At 53.9% G+C, this 14,920-nt stretch overlaps 1 protein-coding gene across 2 annotated transcripts in view; it reads right to left on the bottom strand.

The window, feature by feature from the left end:
* Window positions 1-7,047: 7,047 nt before the first annotated feature.
* CAB39 (calcium binding protein 39) overlaps window positions 7,048-14,920 on the bottom strand; it is an 83,312-nt gene continuing 75,439 nt past the window's right edge. For both annotated transcript variants that reach the window (XM_037524196.2, XM_054700145.1), the window contains 3 exons: window positions 12,582-12,647; window positions 9,897-10,040; window positions 7,048-9,484 (listed from right to left, as the gene is read on the bottom strand). In XM_037524196.2, the coding sequence (XP_037380093.2) occupies window positions 9,296-9,484; window positions 9,897-10,040; window positions 12,582-12,647 (399 nt within the window). In that variant the 3' untranslated portion in view covers window positions 7,048-9,295. The remainder of the gene's footprint in view (window positions 9,485-9,896; window positions 10,041-12,581; window positions 12,648-14,920) is intronic.

Raw genomic sequence — 14,920 nt, 5'->3', positions numbered from 1 at the left:
CATGTATTTACACAAACCTAAATGGTTAGCTGCCCACACACCTATGGTATATTGGGATGACAGTCATACATGTGGTCTGTCATTGCCTAAGTCACTCAGTGGTCAGGACTGTGGGTCTTTCCACTGCCTTCTGGCTTCCATCAATGAGATGAGAGAAGTCAGGCATTAATTTTATTGTCATCCCCTAATGGTTGAGTTGTTTTGCTCTTGGTGTGTTCAAGGTTTTCAACATAGTTAAAGCCCCACTATGTGGGTCTCTCTGTGTGGCTCTCCTTGGGGTTTGCTACTCTCTTGGATGTGCAGAGTAAGGCTGATAGATAGATAGATAGATAGACACACAATCACGTTGAGTGTGAGCCCTTTCCTCCATCTGGTGTGTGGGTGATTCCTCAGATTCCTCAAGAACAGAATGAGCTTTGACTGGGCTGCAGTTTTAATTAAACTGAATTTAATAGAATTTTATTCTCCATGAGAGAATAAAGTTAACTCAACCTCAGTCTCCTGAGCCTGCTTCTTTGATCTTATTTGACATGGGAGTCAGTTGGCTCTAATTTCAGATATTTTTGGTTTGTTTACCATTGGATTAAACTCTGTGTCTTTGGAATAACTCTACATAGCCCCAGAGCCCATCACCACAAGAGTATTTGGGATTGTGCTGTTACCCTGCTCTACTCTATTTCTGTTTCTTGGCAGAACTCAGAGGAGGAGATTTCTGGCCCAACGGTCTGTTCTTGTGTTTGGAACTCTTTCCACATTTCCAATCTGTCCAATGAAGCCACTGTGTTTTTCAAGCCATGACTGATCTCCCCTTGTCATTGCAGTTTCAGGACTGCTCTTACCCGGGCCAGCACTACCTCCAGGTTACGGAAGCTGCCTCACTTCCCGCTCACCTAGGAAAGTTTTTGTCCTCATAGGCTCGTGAAGTCTTTCCATGTCCGGCACTTTTTGCTAGCTTCATAGAAACACGTCATTTTAATTTTGTTTGTTTGTTTTCCTTTTTGTTACCTTCTTTGTGACCTCCTAAATCCTGGCTGGAAGCAAAGGGTCAAGAGGGAGTTTTCACTCAGGTGTATTGGCTTGAGAATAAATGCTCTCAGCACTGCATTTACTGTTTTCAGTCCTGACTCAGAGAGTTGTTGTGAGGATTTGATGAGCTGAACCACATATGCCCTCGGCCCTGAGCCTGGCAGGCAGCCAGCACTCGGTGGTGGTGCTCACCACACCCAGTGACCTCAGGTGGGCCAGGCATTTCAGCAAATGTCAGGGAAGTGCTTTAGCTTTCACCCGTTGCGTAGGGTAATGAACCAAGACAGGGCAGTATTCTGAAGGACGCTGCTAAAAATGTGAACCTAACGATTTTTCTAAACAAGCACTTATTGAGGACAGACTGTGTCCAGGCCTCTTGGCCCTCATAAACACTGGTCCTCACGGGAAGTCTAAGAGATGAGATGAGGCAGAGAGGAAACACACATCCTCGATTTCACTTCACTGAAGCTCCAGTGCAAACTTGACATTTCTCTTACATGTTTTCAGAATTCAGTGATATTTAAACTGGCAGATCCTTTCAGTGAGATGATTATTAAAACTTTGTCCTTTACAACTGTGGGCCTGGTGTTGTGGACCAAATGCTTGTGTTTCCCCCAAATTCATACGACTAAGTCCCACTCCCAGTGTAATGGTATTAGGAAGAGATGGGTCCCTGGCCCTCGACTGTCTGCTTCTGGAGCTTCTGTTGGGAAACCCTCTAGTTTGGGGTGATTTGTTATAGAAGCACGAGCTGACTGGGACGTCAGGGCAGGCATCAGGGAGAAGCCCCTTCCTGGGTGTCCGTTCCCACTGCCCACACCCACAGGGACCTGGTGAAACCCCCCCTGCCAGGGCCTCAAGGACCATTTCCTCAGAGGTGGTGTTTGGGCACATGAGACAGGAACATGGGGCCATAGCCTGATCAAACAAGGGTGTGTCTCACGGCACGGACTTTCCTGAGAGGGTCCAGGCCTGCGCCCTGATGGGATGTTGCTGTGACTCTGTAACCCTTGCACCTCCGGGGCCATTAGCTTCTGTGCTCATGGGCCAGAAGAGTTAAGGTCTCCGGGGTGGGCAGATCAAAGAGAACCTCTGTAAGGATCTGTCCCCCTACTCCCCATTCTGCTTCTAGCAGACTCACTCAAGGGTCTGGCCAAGGAGCTATGAGTCACGGTGAACTGGGTGGGAACAGGAGCCCAGACGTTCACACCCTACCTGGGACACCACCTTCAGCCAGCATTCTGCTCTCACAGATGTGCCTCCTGTACACCCCCCTCAGCCGTGGGGTTCCCTGTGCTGCGCCCTCCCAGCCCATGAGGAATCCAGGAAGACCAGGTCCATGTTTCTGCCTCAAGCATGGTCATCAAGCAGGCTCATCAAGTCTTCCCATGTCCGGCACTTTTTCTAGCTTCCTAGAAACATGTCATTTTAATTTTGTGTGTTTGTTTTCCTTTTTGTTACCTTCCTGAGGACACAGAAATGGCTGCCACCGGGTCAGGCCCCCTAACATTATTCATCTAACAAAATCCCGCTAAGTCTTCCTTAGAGCCCCAGCCAACAGGGCCCCACGCTTTCAGGGTGCCTGGTTACTGCTGGCCAGCTGTTAGTGACTGAGTGGGGACCAAGCACTTCACAAGGGCAAATTCAATCCACCCCAGATTCAATCACCCCAAAAAACATCCGCCCGTGTGCCCAGCCCCCCGGAGCTGCCACAGGGCACAAGGTGGCACTCTCCAGGCCCGCTTGTGGGGTGGACGCCCAGCTATCCTGCCTGCCAGAGTTAGGGTAGTACTAGGGGCGGCTGGGGGGAGGGCTGCGTCACGCTGCGCCAGGCCCTGCAAATCTCCTGCAATCTCAGAGTCCCGGCTCAGCACCCAGGGCCGCCTCCCTCCTGCTGGAGTCAGACCCCTGGGCTCGGAGGCTCATTCACTCACCCCAGGCGGGCAGTCCTGAGGGCGCCCCGGGATGCTCCTGCCACCTGCTGGAATTCTGTGGAATTGCATAAACTTTCTGGCAATGCTGCCCTGCGGGAAGGGAGATGGGGGTGGGCGGCATGGAGAGTCCCAAACTGTGCAGGTGCCCTCGAGACCGGGCTGAGCACAGAGCTTGGCTCCCTGTCTTGAGAAGCACATGGACTAAGGGGGACAGACGCGTAAACTAATAAACTACGGCACCCCAGGGAGGGATGGACAAGACATGGGGAGCCCCGCTCGGCCCTCCGCTCTCTTCTGGACGGCTCAGCACCTCAGGCTGCCACCTCTGAGGGCCGGGCCCAGGCCTTCTCGGCCCTCTGCGCCCCTTAGCCGGCCCCCACCGCAGCCCAGTCCTGGCCTCTCCGCTGGCCGTGGCCGTGGAGAGGCCCTCTGAGCTCGCCCAGCCTGGCACCCCAGCTGCGCCCCACCCACAGCCACCCTCATCCCGGACACCCCGACACTCGCGGGTGCTGCTCCCACTCGCGCGCCGCAGGCCAGCGCCGCCTCGGCTGTTTCTGTACCTGCTCAGGAGCGGGAGGATCTTCGGGGGCTCTCACGCCGGCAGCTGATGTCACCGACCCCCGAGGGCCCCTCCAGAGCGGTCTCCAGGCCGCCGCCCCTCGGGGAGCTTGTCAGGAAGGCGGCGCTCAGCCGGCCCGGCCCGCAGGCCCGTCAGCGCTTTACGGGACGCCCAGGGGAGGCCGGGGCGCCCTCCGGGTTCCACCCTGCGAGGAGGGGCCGAGCAGCCCCCACTGCTGAGGTTCACACACGCAGCTGGTGGGAGCCGGTGGGCCCCGAGCCCCGCTTCTGCGCTGCCTCCTGCTGTGCGGCCTTGGGGAGCCTCGCCCTCCCTGCTTGTCTCCCCGCGGCACACCCAGGCTAACAGAGGACGCGAGGGTTGAGGAAGGTCACCCCTGTCCAGCGCTGATCGCCCCTCGGCCACTCACCACGGGGCTGGCGGGCAGTGACCGGGAACCCCGAGAGCTTGGGGTCCCGCCGGCAGGGGCACCGAGGGAGACTGAGGGATTGTGTGATGAGTAAGAAGGTTGGAAAGAAATTACCTACCAGGTGCCGCAACTTTTAAATCCAACCACTACCTGGTCTCTTGCATCAGCACCCCAGGGAACTTGTTTTCCAAAATGGGAAAAGGGTTTTCCTGGGATGCCGAGGTCAGGCCTGTTCCCGACATCCCCAGGCCGCCTGCAGACTCCAGGGTTTGGAGGCAGGTGCAGGGGGTCCGTGCCCAGGGTCGGGGTGCGGGTGGGGGTGGGGAGAGGCGAGAGATGAGGGAAGAGATGATTCCCGAGCTGTTGGCTTGAGGAACCGGGGCCCTGAGCTTGGGGGGCCCTCATGAGGACCCAGCGCCTCTGGGGTGCTCCTGCTCCCCCACCCCAGCGGCGCGCGGAGGAAAGCAACGCTCCGGGAGCAGGCGCTGGGTCCCCATCAGCCCCTCACACCCCAAACCCGCGCTGGGTGGCCGATTGCCTGTATCCTACAGCTCCTGGGGCGTCTGTCTGTCCGCCCCCACCCACCCATTTTTGGGGATCACTTATTTTGTTCCCACCATTTTGTTAGGAAACACTTCAAGGGCACAGAAAATGGGAAGTTTCCAGGGGGCAGGGACGCGACGGGGAAAAGCGACACGGCTCCCTGCAGAACCCCGCGCAGCCCCCCGCGGCCCAGGCCGCGCCCCGCGAGCGCAGAGCCGGGGAGAAGAGGAACGAGCAGCTCCGAGGAGAAACCGCAGCCGGCGCGGGCCGGAGCAGGGGCTCCCCGGGGACTGGGGGACCGGCCCCCCCCCCGGGCGCCCCGGGCCCGCGTCTGCGGGGTCCCCCGCCCCACACCCAGAACCTCAGCCTCACGGCGAGGCAGACACAGCCCCGGCGAGGGGGCGGCGGGCGCCCGAGCTCCTGCAGCTGTCACCCCAAGCCGGAGGCCGGGCCCCGCCCAGCCCGTGGGCTCCGGGCCGCGGGGCGAGCGCGGGCGGGGCCGGGCGCGGAGACGCTGCGCCCCGCGGGGCATTCCCGGGGCGCGGGGGGCCGGCTCTTCCGAGTCGCCGGGCGTCGGCCCCGGGCGGCCTGGGCTTGCGCGGTGTTTTCCTGCAGATCGGAGAGCTGGAAGCGATGCTGGAAAGTTGCTTTAAGACACCGAGCCGCGCGCGCCCTCCCGGCCCGGCTCCGCCCGGTTCTGCGGCCGCCGGCAGCGCTGGGGCCGGGGCGGCGGGTCGCGAACCTGCGCCGGGGCCCGCGGCGGCCAGAGCTCTGCTGCCCCCCCCCCCCGCGGCTGCTCCCCGAACTGCGGGGCCGCTGGAGGCTGCGGGCCCGGCGGGGGCCTCCCGAGGGGCGGCTCCTCCGTCTGGGCTGCCAGGGCCCAAATGGACTCATCTTGCTCTGGGTTACCCCAGAACCAGGCCCTGGGCGAGGGGTCAAATGCTCATCATTTTGGGGGGAGGGCAGGATCCCATATTAACTACTAACACAGTGACTTGGGGGCACAGTTCTGCTGAGAGGCACCCACTGAGACGCGGGGACAGTAACTGGGGGGACATTAACGCAGGGACATTAAGAGGGTGCGGGGTTGGGGGCACTACTAGGTCCTCTCAGTGTGGTGGGGGTTGGCACCGAGCCTGATCCCACCCCCCTCACCCCAAAGGAGCAAGGCCTAAGGCAGCAGGACACAGATTTGGGCCTTGAGGCGCTGCAGGGCTAGAAGAGGGGCTGTCTCCGGAGGGTGGAGCCGGACCCGCAGAGGAGCAGCAGCTGGAAGCTTCCCCGGGCCAGCCCCGGGCCTCTGCCCACTGCGCCTGCGACCAATCTCCATGTAAAGGAAGAACCGGCCAGTGGGAACAGGAGCAGCCCGTGTCCTGCCCACAGAGCCCCGAGCGCTTAGGGGTGGGCGGGAGACCCAGGAGCCGGCCCTGAGAGCTGAAACTCATCTGTAAACGTGCCCACCCGTATAGAATGCTGCAAACATCAGTCTTTCCCTCACATCTGCATCTGTCTTCCCGAAGTGCTAAGAACTGCAACTCACAAAGCGCAGAGGACACAGCCGCTGGCAGAAACCCAGACCGGGGGTCCAGGCACGTGTGGCCCCGTCCCCTGGAGCTGGAGGTATCGGCTCTGCTGGAGGGAGGCCTGGGTGGGCTGGCTTTGGGGAGGCTGGCAGAAGACTGAGCGGTAGTGGGGAGTCTTGGCCTGCGCTCCAGGCCTCTGGGCACCCGATGGCCAGAGGGGGTACCTGGACGGGTGGGAGGGACTAGAATGGCTGGGGAACAAGGCCCGGAACCGCAGGGGGGGGGGCGGGGGGGGTTCCGCTGGTGGGTCTTTGGCAGCTTTTCCTGCAGGATGCTCTTAACCTGTAGGACGATGGGGGATGGCTCTGGCCTCCAGAATGTACCAGGCTATGAGCGCTGCGGCCCTCAAAGAGCTGCCAGAGCCATCTCTATAGAGGCCTTGTAAATGGATGGGCAGGGTAAGAGCTCCCTAATAGCCCTCAGAGGCTGGAGATTCAAAGTTTCGGCTATTTTGGGGGGTGGAAGGAAGTAGAATCAGTGATGAGTGGTGTTCACCCTCAGGATGAAGAGTTCTGATCTCCGGGAACCCATTTGAGAACCAGGACACACAAGTGATGAAACCAGGACACACAAGTGATACTATTTGGCGGAGTGGTTCTTCCCCCCCGAGTGGAGAATGCCCCCGCCCCAAGGGTCACAATAGAAATGGAGGGTGGGGTTGTGCGCGTGTGGCCAGGCAGCAGGGAGACGACTCCTGCAGGTGCCGCCTCACACGAACATCCACTCAGCTCCAGTAATTCATAAACATGCCTGCCAGGTGCCCTCCCCGGACAGGGCCTGCTCCCTCCGTGGGGTCTAAGCACTGATGCTGCGAGAAGGGAAATCGATTACACGTGGGAAAGGCAGCCGTGAGCTCTGTAAGTGAAAACCACACGTTTGATACCAGAAAGAAAACCTTGAGAGTGTTCACTGTCCCGGGGACAGGGGGTGGGTCTCCCCCGGGCTGGGAGTGACACATGCAAGACACCACGAGGAAGGACGAAGCTATTTCTCCAAAATTTTATTTTAATTTAAATTACAGGGCCAGCCAGATATTCTGATAAGAAATTAACTTTTCCTTAGGAGAAAGGAAATGCTTTTATGGCATTGTTAACAATTGTATACATCTCCACCTGCTTAAGGGTTAAAAATCACATCCAGTAACTGACTTATGTAAAATTAAACCTTTATAACACAAAGAGAAACCACGTCTAGTACAACAGTTTTGGTAATATATATTAAATGATCATAACCTCAGATGCAACTGTCAACTCTCAATCACATTTTTGTTTAAAACAAATGAACAAGAACAAAAAACCAAGAAAACAGGAGCCACATGCCAGGGGGCTGTGGCTCCACCCAGGGAGGTGCTTTCTGGTTTCAAGTTCTAAGAACCAGCTTGTGGAGGAGACTGGCCTCCCCTGGTGTGGCTGCATTTTGACATTAAGCCCAGACGCCCAGCCACGCAGACACCCGACCCCGACCCCGCACCCCGAGGGGCGGGCCGGCCTCCTCACACAGGTGGTACTTAGGTGGCACTCCCAGTTTCCAATAGAAAAACATGTATTATTTGACACCGATTTTGGTAGAGGCAGTCTCAGGAAAACCACTGTGATGCAGGCTGCCATTTTAATTAAATAGAATAAAATATATCTATATTTTCTGGTGCTAGTTTTCCTAACGGGTGTTCCTAGGAGGTTTTGAAACCTGCTGCAACACCCTTTGGGGGGTTTCGTTTACTGGCTGATAAATAATTCAATTAGTAAGAGAGGCTAGCAAAGAATAATTCTATAAATTTCTTAATCAGCTGCAGCCATGCTGAATTCGAACTGGCAAACTCTGATTTGTAAGTTGTTAGTTGTGATCTTTGTATCACTACGATGAACAGAGGCCATTCTAATAACTTCACATGGACGTATTCTAGAAGACGCTGTTCAGCCGTGGGCCCAGTAACAAAAAAAGAGGTGCCAAATCAGTTACTTTATAAATACTGATAATTTGCAGCATTAAGGAACAGGACATTAAAAAAAATACATTTCCCCAGAGGACACCTCAGACTGCGAAGGACTCCTCCCCTCAGAGAAGCCAAGTCTCAGCTAGTCATGGCCACGACTACGGTACGGGATTACTTACTCTAAGAAAGAAAAGGTGCTCTACACAGGTACCCCCACCCCCCGCCCCGAATCAGCATTAACTCAGCATAATCTGTATCATTCATAGATCTGGCGAACCCGTGACTCATAGGACGTAAGGTCGACGTCACGCAGGAGAGTACAGCTGACAGAGCCTGGTCTGCCTGATCGCCCGGGTGGCACCCTACTCGGTAACTGGATACAAAGATTGGTTTACTTTTTTCTTTTAATGCTGTGGTACTTAAATGTTCAATCAGCATTTTCATGTGATCTGAAGTATTTCAATTACATATGAGCATTCATTTTTTGCAAAAACTCAATATTAGGTAATAGTTACAATACAATAACATTCCTCTGCTGTACAAATTAAATCATTTAAAAGAAATGAGCATTCTAAGAATTATGTACAAAAGAAACCTGTAAGCATTGTTGAAATGAAATGCAAGGTGTCATTCCTAGAGCTACTCTTTTAAAAGACCTTCAAAAAGTAAAATTAACAAATACCCTTCAACATATCCAGGTTTACAAGTCTCAAGAAAATCAAAAGTCAAAAAATTCTAGAAAGCCGTGAAAAGCATATATACATTTCCTCTATGACCTTGTGAAGCATCCTACTTTCGAGAAGTTGCTAAGTCTCAACATCATTTATTCTTATGTCAACTTTACCTGCCCAAAGCTCTCATCTTTGACACAGTTCCCCTCTGATTTCCACTAGAGCCCCCCCTAGTCTTGCTCTGCGAAGTGGGCGACCTGGCCAGGAAGCCACGCTCAGATCTTTAGGCGGGAGAGGCCGGCGCCCCCTCCCCTCGCCCCACCACCACCCAGACCTTTGCCTTCGGGAACCAGCCGCCTTCCGAACTCCCACAGCAATGGAGTCTTGGATTTCTGAAATGACACAAAGATCAAGAAAAGTCCACGTGTGCTCTAGTGTGCAAGGAAGCAGCAGCTACGTTCTCCAACTCGGACTAAGAAACAAAATAGGTAAAAGGAAAAACCGTTCACTTAACAGCAGATTAGCAGTAATGTTCCTCATGAATCGTAAGAGTGCTGATGCGGAATAGCTAACAGCAAATGCTGAATTTGGATTTAATATTTTAGGTGTTTATTGGAAATTAGGCTTCTTGCTGAGCTGGTCTCTTCAAATCCCTGATCTGTTTAACTAAATAGGTCTTCTCATCGTTAAACTGTTCGTCCTCGGTCCTGTCATTCTGGAACTTGCTGAGAAACTCTATGAGCTTGGCCTGGTTCTTGAGGAGGATGTCCAGGATGGGCTGCGTCTTGTTGGGGTTGGCTACAAACACCTGCGTGGGGAGAGAGCACCGTCAGTCCAGGGAAAGAACAGGACACAAAGGGACATCTGCACTCCTCGGCCCACAGCCCGGGGGCACGCGGACCAGTGCGAGGGGGTCAGCAGCTCAGAGGCTCTGCTTTACGAGACCTATTTTACAATTTGGCAAAAAATGGCATGTTTTAGCACAAAGAGAGCCGACACTCCCAGTGGCTGGTAGAAATACAGACTGATTTTAGAATAAAAACCTCCACGGGCAGCGCAAGGACGGATCCCCTTTCGCTCTGTGTGAACCGGGGAGGGGGGCCCTGGTGCCCAGAGCCTCCGGCTGGTGACTCAGGTAACCAGCATGAGGCCCACACGTCAGGGATCTGAGGCAGGCGCGGGGCAGTGCGTGGAGGGCGGGCCCGGGGCGGGGACTCTACCTTGAACACGTGAAAGGCCTCAAACTGGATGTTACGACTTTTGTCCCGTAGAAGGTTCATCATCAACTTGAGGTTCTCGGGTTTACTGATGTATTTAGTCATAATTGTGAAGTTGTGTCTGTCTAATAGCAGTTCGCCAAGAAGCTGAGGAGACAATGAAACGACGACGCTTACATCATCATTAGGATTTTAAGAAAAATCGAAGGCTAAGAAGCAATTCACACATACTCATCACACGGGCAGGCGCTGTGGACGCCGGGACACCAGCCTCGTCTTGGGGGTTTAACCCTGCAGGGCGTGCGACATGGGGCACAGGGTGGGGGGGAGGCGGGATGAGGCGGCCAGGGCCTGTTCGCTCAGGCGCATCTGCACTCACTAGACAGCCCGCCAAAGCCCGTGTGCGGAAGGTGAGTCCCTGGTAACTCCTGTTAACGAACCGCAAACCTTGACTTACTTAAAAAATAATTTTACTTGTCCGAACGTCACAGGACAAGTGTTTTATTTAGGTCCAGCGTTTCCCATACACTCACGTCTGCAGAGGCCGAAGTTATTTTATCTTAGCTGATTCAGAAAGATTAATAAAAATGAAGACTTTTCTGTTCCTCCTTAATCAAAGTATCATGAAGGTCCTCTCAGTTTTTCTCAGGGACCCCCTCACCGTCACTAATGCCATCGATAAAGCTAAAACAATATCCAGCAAACCTGTGCCTCCCGGGGAGCGGAGTTCCATAGTCGATGACACCCAACCAGCCCGAAACTTAAAAACTGCTGTTGTTGGTTCTAAGTTCAGCTCTTCCTGAAACCGGAGTCACAGCTTTGTGCTGTCACGATGCTGACATCTAGTCAGCCAAGCGTGCAGGTGGAGTGGCCTGCAGTGGGGAGCTGGCCCGGCACTGGCCTGCCTGGGGCTTGCACCCTGGCTCTCTGCTCGCTCCTTGTGAGCTGGGTGACCTGCAGCCCGTTCCTGCTGTCCCTGCGCCCCAGTTTCATCGCCTTGTAATGGGAGTGGCTAAGAGGACCTGCATACCCCTCATGGGCATGGAGCGAGAGAGAAACGTGAACACAGGCAAAGATGTTAGGCTGAGGCTGCGGGGGGGTGGCGGTGGGGGGGACACGAGAGCAGAAGGAGAGGGCTAAGCTCGCTGCCTCTGCTGCTCCCTGCTGGTTCCAAGTCCTCGAGTCTCCAGATGAGACACGTCGTCATGTTAGTCAAGAATAACGTGACTTGGAGGAAAACAAACCTATTCTCAGGATTTGGGGTTTATTAGAATTTGTAAAGACTTGACAGGACTCCAAAAGCCCATCCGTCTGAACCACAGACTCCCCAGTTCAGGGTGAGCCTCGACGAGCACGTCCTCTCCTGCAGACGTGCGTAAGGGCCGGGAAGGCCTGTCGCTTTCTGGCGGTTCATTTTCCATCACAAAAACCAAAGAAAAACTAAAAAGAGCTCATTTCAGCACAGCGCTCTAAGGATGACTGTGAGTCTTTAAATGTCTTTGAACATAAAAATAAAAACTGCCCGGGGAACGCAAATGCCAGTGACATAAATGCAGGGCCCAGCGGCAGTGTGAGCACAGAAAAGGGAAGTACAAATTAAAACCCAATTAAAGGATCCCTAGTGCTCAAACTGCTCCGAGTGTTCAGGGGGCATCACGAACTGCGGGAGCTCCGAGGGGAGCCCTGCCTCGGCATGGCAGGGATGGTGACATGGCAGGTCCACCTGCCTTTTCATGCTGGTGCTTCTGAAGGAGCAGGAAGGTCGTGAAAGCCTTGCTCTGTATCTACGCAGCCCAAGAATCCAGATTTTGGTCACAGTTTACTGATTTGCAAGAAAAAAATCTCCCTTCCTCCCACGAAGAGGCTTCCCTCCAGAAGCTACCACCCACAGCAAGCCCGTCTGGCCTCCTTGGCCTGGGGAGACAATGGTGTCACCAGCTGCTCATGCCTGGCTGCCATGCGGGAGGAGCGCTCCTCTGGCCATCAGACACCCCGAGGTCCCTGGCAGAGGAAGCCTCACTTTGAGGATCACAGGGGGAGATGGCCCCTGGGACCTCCAGTGACTCACATGCTTTTGGAGACAAGCAATCAGCAGTAAAGCGGAGTGAACATTCCATCCACAGCTGCCCGAGGCACAGACCACCCAAAGGTGAGAGGGCCGGTCTTACCAGACAGGCACAGCCAGACACCATCCACGCAGGGGTCCACGTGCCAATAAAACTTTATTTACAAAACTAGACAGTGAGCTGGTTTTCGCCATGGGCTGTAGTTTGCCAACCCATGATAGACTCTTAAATGGATCAATTTAAGTTTGAAATGGAATCGGTCACATCCTGTTTTTGGGGCAGCCCCCTAAGCCTGTGCCTGCCGGGCAGCACTGGGGAGACACCACCCACAGCGCCTGCATCTAGTGGATATGACCCTGGGTTTTAAAAATAAACTTCAAAATCTAAAACTCTGCATTGCCAAGAGATAAAGTCCTCTTCAAAATTCTGTGCATTCCTGACTCAGAAGAAGGGGGCAGGCACCGTGCACCGGCCACTTCCCAGCCCTCCCCATATAAACCCTGACCGTGACGAAGGCACCCCGCACCCCCAAGTCTGAGACACAGACCAGCACATCTCCCTTTCCCCAAATAAAAAACAGGGCAAAGAGAAATAAACTACACAAGATAAACAATCCATGTACCTTGAGGGACTGTCTTTTTGTCACGTAGTTTTCTGAATGAAGTAACTTCTCATATTCACTGAAGAACTAAAAGACAAGAAAGCATGTATCAGCGTGATTTCTTTTTAAAAGTCGGCAGACACTGTTGATAAAGCTTGAGCACAAGTTCTCACACCGCAAAGGCAGGGCCTGCTTGTCAGTGCCGCTGTGTCACGGCCTTCCTGACTGGGTCCGAGAGCCCTGGGGGGCACCTACTGGTGCCATCTGTGAGGAGGGCTCCTGGGACCCACCCCCTTCCAGCTTCATTCAAGCCCGTGTGGAGCTCCACTTCGCTCCTGTTCTGTCACTGCAAGCTCCCTGTGCAGGAGCCACAACTTCCCCCCACTGCTGGGTCAGCTCTCATTTCTTGGTGCTAAGATTAGAAAATTACTAATTTTCACAACTCTGCTGGTTCAAAGATAAAAGTTACCTGTTCTCTCAATGTCCCAAGCAAGAAGAGAACATGACTAAGCACAGGAGAGGATACGCAGGCCTGCGCCGGACAGGCCGGTGCCCTAGAGAATACAGGGCCGGGGCTCAAACTTGGGTCATTTCTTTTAAAAACAGGGAAAATATTTTTGGCGGGGAGAGAAAGGGAGGAGCACAGTATGGGCGCAGGCCTGGCGAATGCAAGTGCTTGCAGATTGAGAGGTGACAAGTGTCCACTAGAGTTACACATGGCGTCCCTGACAGGAGCCGTGTCCTCACCGGTGAGGATAAGCAGCAGATTGAGGCAGGGAGGAGGGACGTACAGGGGCCAGGGCTACACGTTCAAAGCATGAGGGCAGGAGACCAGTTAGCCTGCAGACATATAGATTTAGAGTTTTGTTTCTTTGCTCACTCGTGTACTGCAAAGAAATTCATTGGTGCATCATTTCCCGCTGCTTCCACAGTACAACAGACAGCAGGGCTGTGGGTCTTGGGTCCTGGATCCCTGTCTGGTCCCTGGGAGGAGAGGCTTTTTCTTTTTTCTTTCTTTTTTTTTTTTTAAAAAAAATTTATTTTTATTTATATAAGAAGTGGGGTACAGGCCAGAGGCGCGGGAGGGTGAGAGGATTCACCAGAGACAGAGTGGGGAGCAGAACAGGCAGATGGACCGAAGACACTGCTGAGGGGAGAAGCGGGAGAGACAGGAGAGGTCTGCCCCGCCATGTGGGTAGCTCCCTGGCCGGCAGGGAATCGAACCCGTGCTGCAGAGGCTGCAGACAGCTTCATAGCGCTGCGCTCAACCCAGTGTGGCACAGGGGAGGCCCTGGAGGAGAGGTTTTCTGGTGGCAACTGCCTGCACATTACTTCTTATGCTCACCTCCGCAGAGGCAGAAGCTGTCTACCGAGTGTGAAAAAAGTTAGACTTTGCTCTTCTTGGACAAGGCCTTAAGCCTACCTTGGCCTTAAGATGACGATCAAAACAATGAGATGCCTTGCAATGGACAGATTTCAATGAGATCCACCTTGAGTCAGAAGAGACTATGTAAACTTCAATTCTTGACAGTGCAAATTAGCCTTTCTGCTGAATTTCTTCTTCAAGCTCCTTTTCAGGCTAAGCTTGGTGGCTAGAAACCCTTCTCCAGGGAAGCGCTTGAAGCCCACAGGGTCGGCGCACGCCTTCCATCATCAGCTTTCATTCCTGGGCTGGAACAAAGCGCTGCTAGGCGCCCTCAGGTTTGTTCCCAGGAATCACATTCCTGACACTGCATTTCACCCCCTTCTATGAATGCCAAGGGAAGATCCGTTTCAGCTCCCAGCGCTGAAAAAAACGTTTCTTCTGAGTGACGGGCACAAATGCTTCGCTTTACAGACACTGTGATCTCGTCACTGCTTGTGTTTCCCTTGATGCTTTGGTTATTCGGAAGCTCCAAGCCAAAGCAGCTAAGATTTTAGAATGCACGCTTTTGGGTAACAGCCTGACCCCTCGTTTAATTTAAATTACCCACACCTCCCCTCCATCAACTGTCTGACTGTATATGTTTTTGTTAGATGCCTCACATAATTTTTTTTTAAATCCTGCTGACGTCATCCATTAATAACAGGAAGGAAAAATATTTAATTACAAAATTAAACATATGTCACTGCAGTAGTAAATGTCTTGGAAATTAGTGAGCTTGTATCTCTGACAAGCTTGAAATTAAGATACTTGTGTGCTGGGGTAGGGGGGAATCTCTGGGACCACACAGCAATAGGATCTAAGAGCTGACATGTATGAGGTGCTGCTGGGGGGTGGGGGGGCGGGCGCCGTGTCTGGCACGTGGCACGGCAGCTGGGGCCACCCGAGGCTCCTTTAGGGCTGAAGGCACCGGGTGAACAGCTGCGGCCAGGGCCTG

The sequence above is a fragment of the Talpa occidentalis genome, unplaced genomic scaffold (genome assembly GCF_014898055.3).
Source record: "Talpa occidentalis isolate TD23 unplaced genomic scaffold, MPIMG_talOcc4v2.1 talOcc4.3, whole genome shotgun sequence".
Lineage (NCBI taxonomy): Eukaryota > Metazoa > Chordata > Mammalia > Eulipotyphla > Talpidae > Talpa > Talpa occidentalis.
The sequence above is the reverse complement of the archived record's forward strand: the minus strand, read 5'-3'. Positions and strand labels throughout refer to the sequence as shown.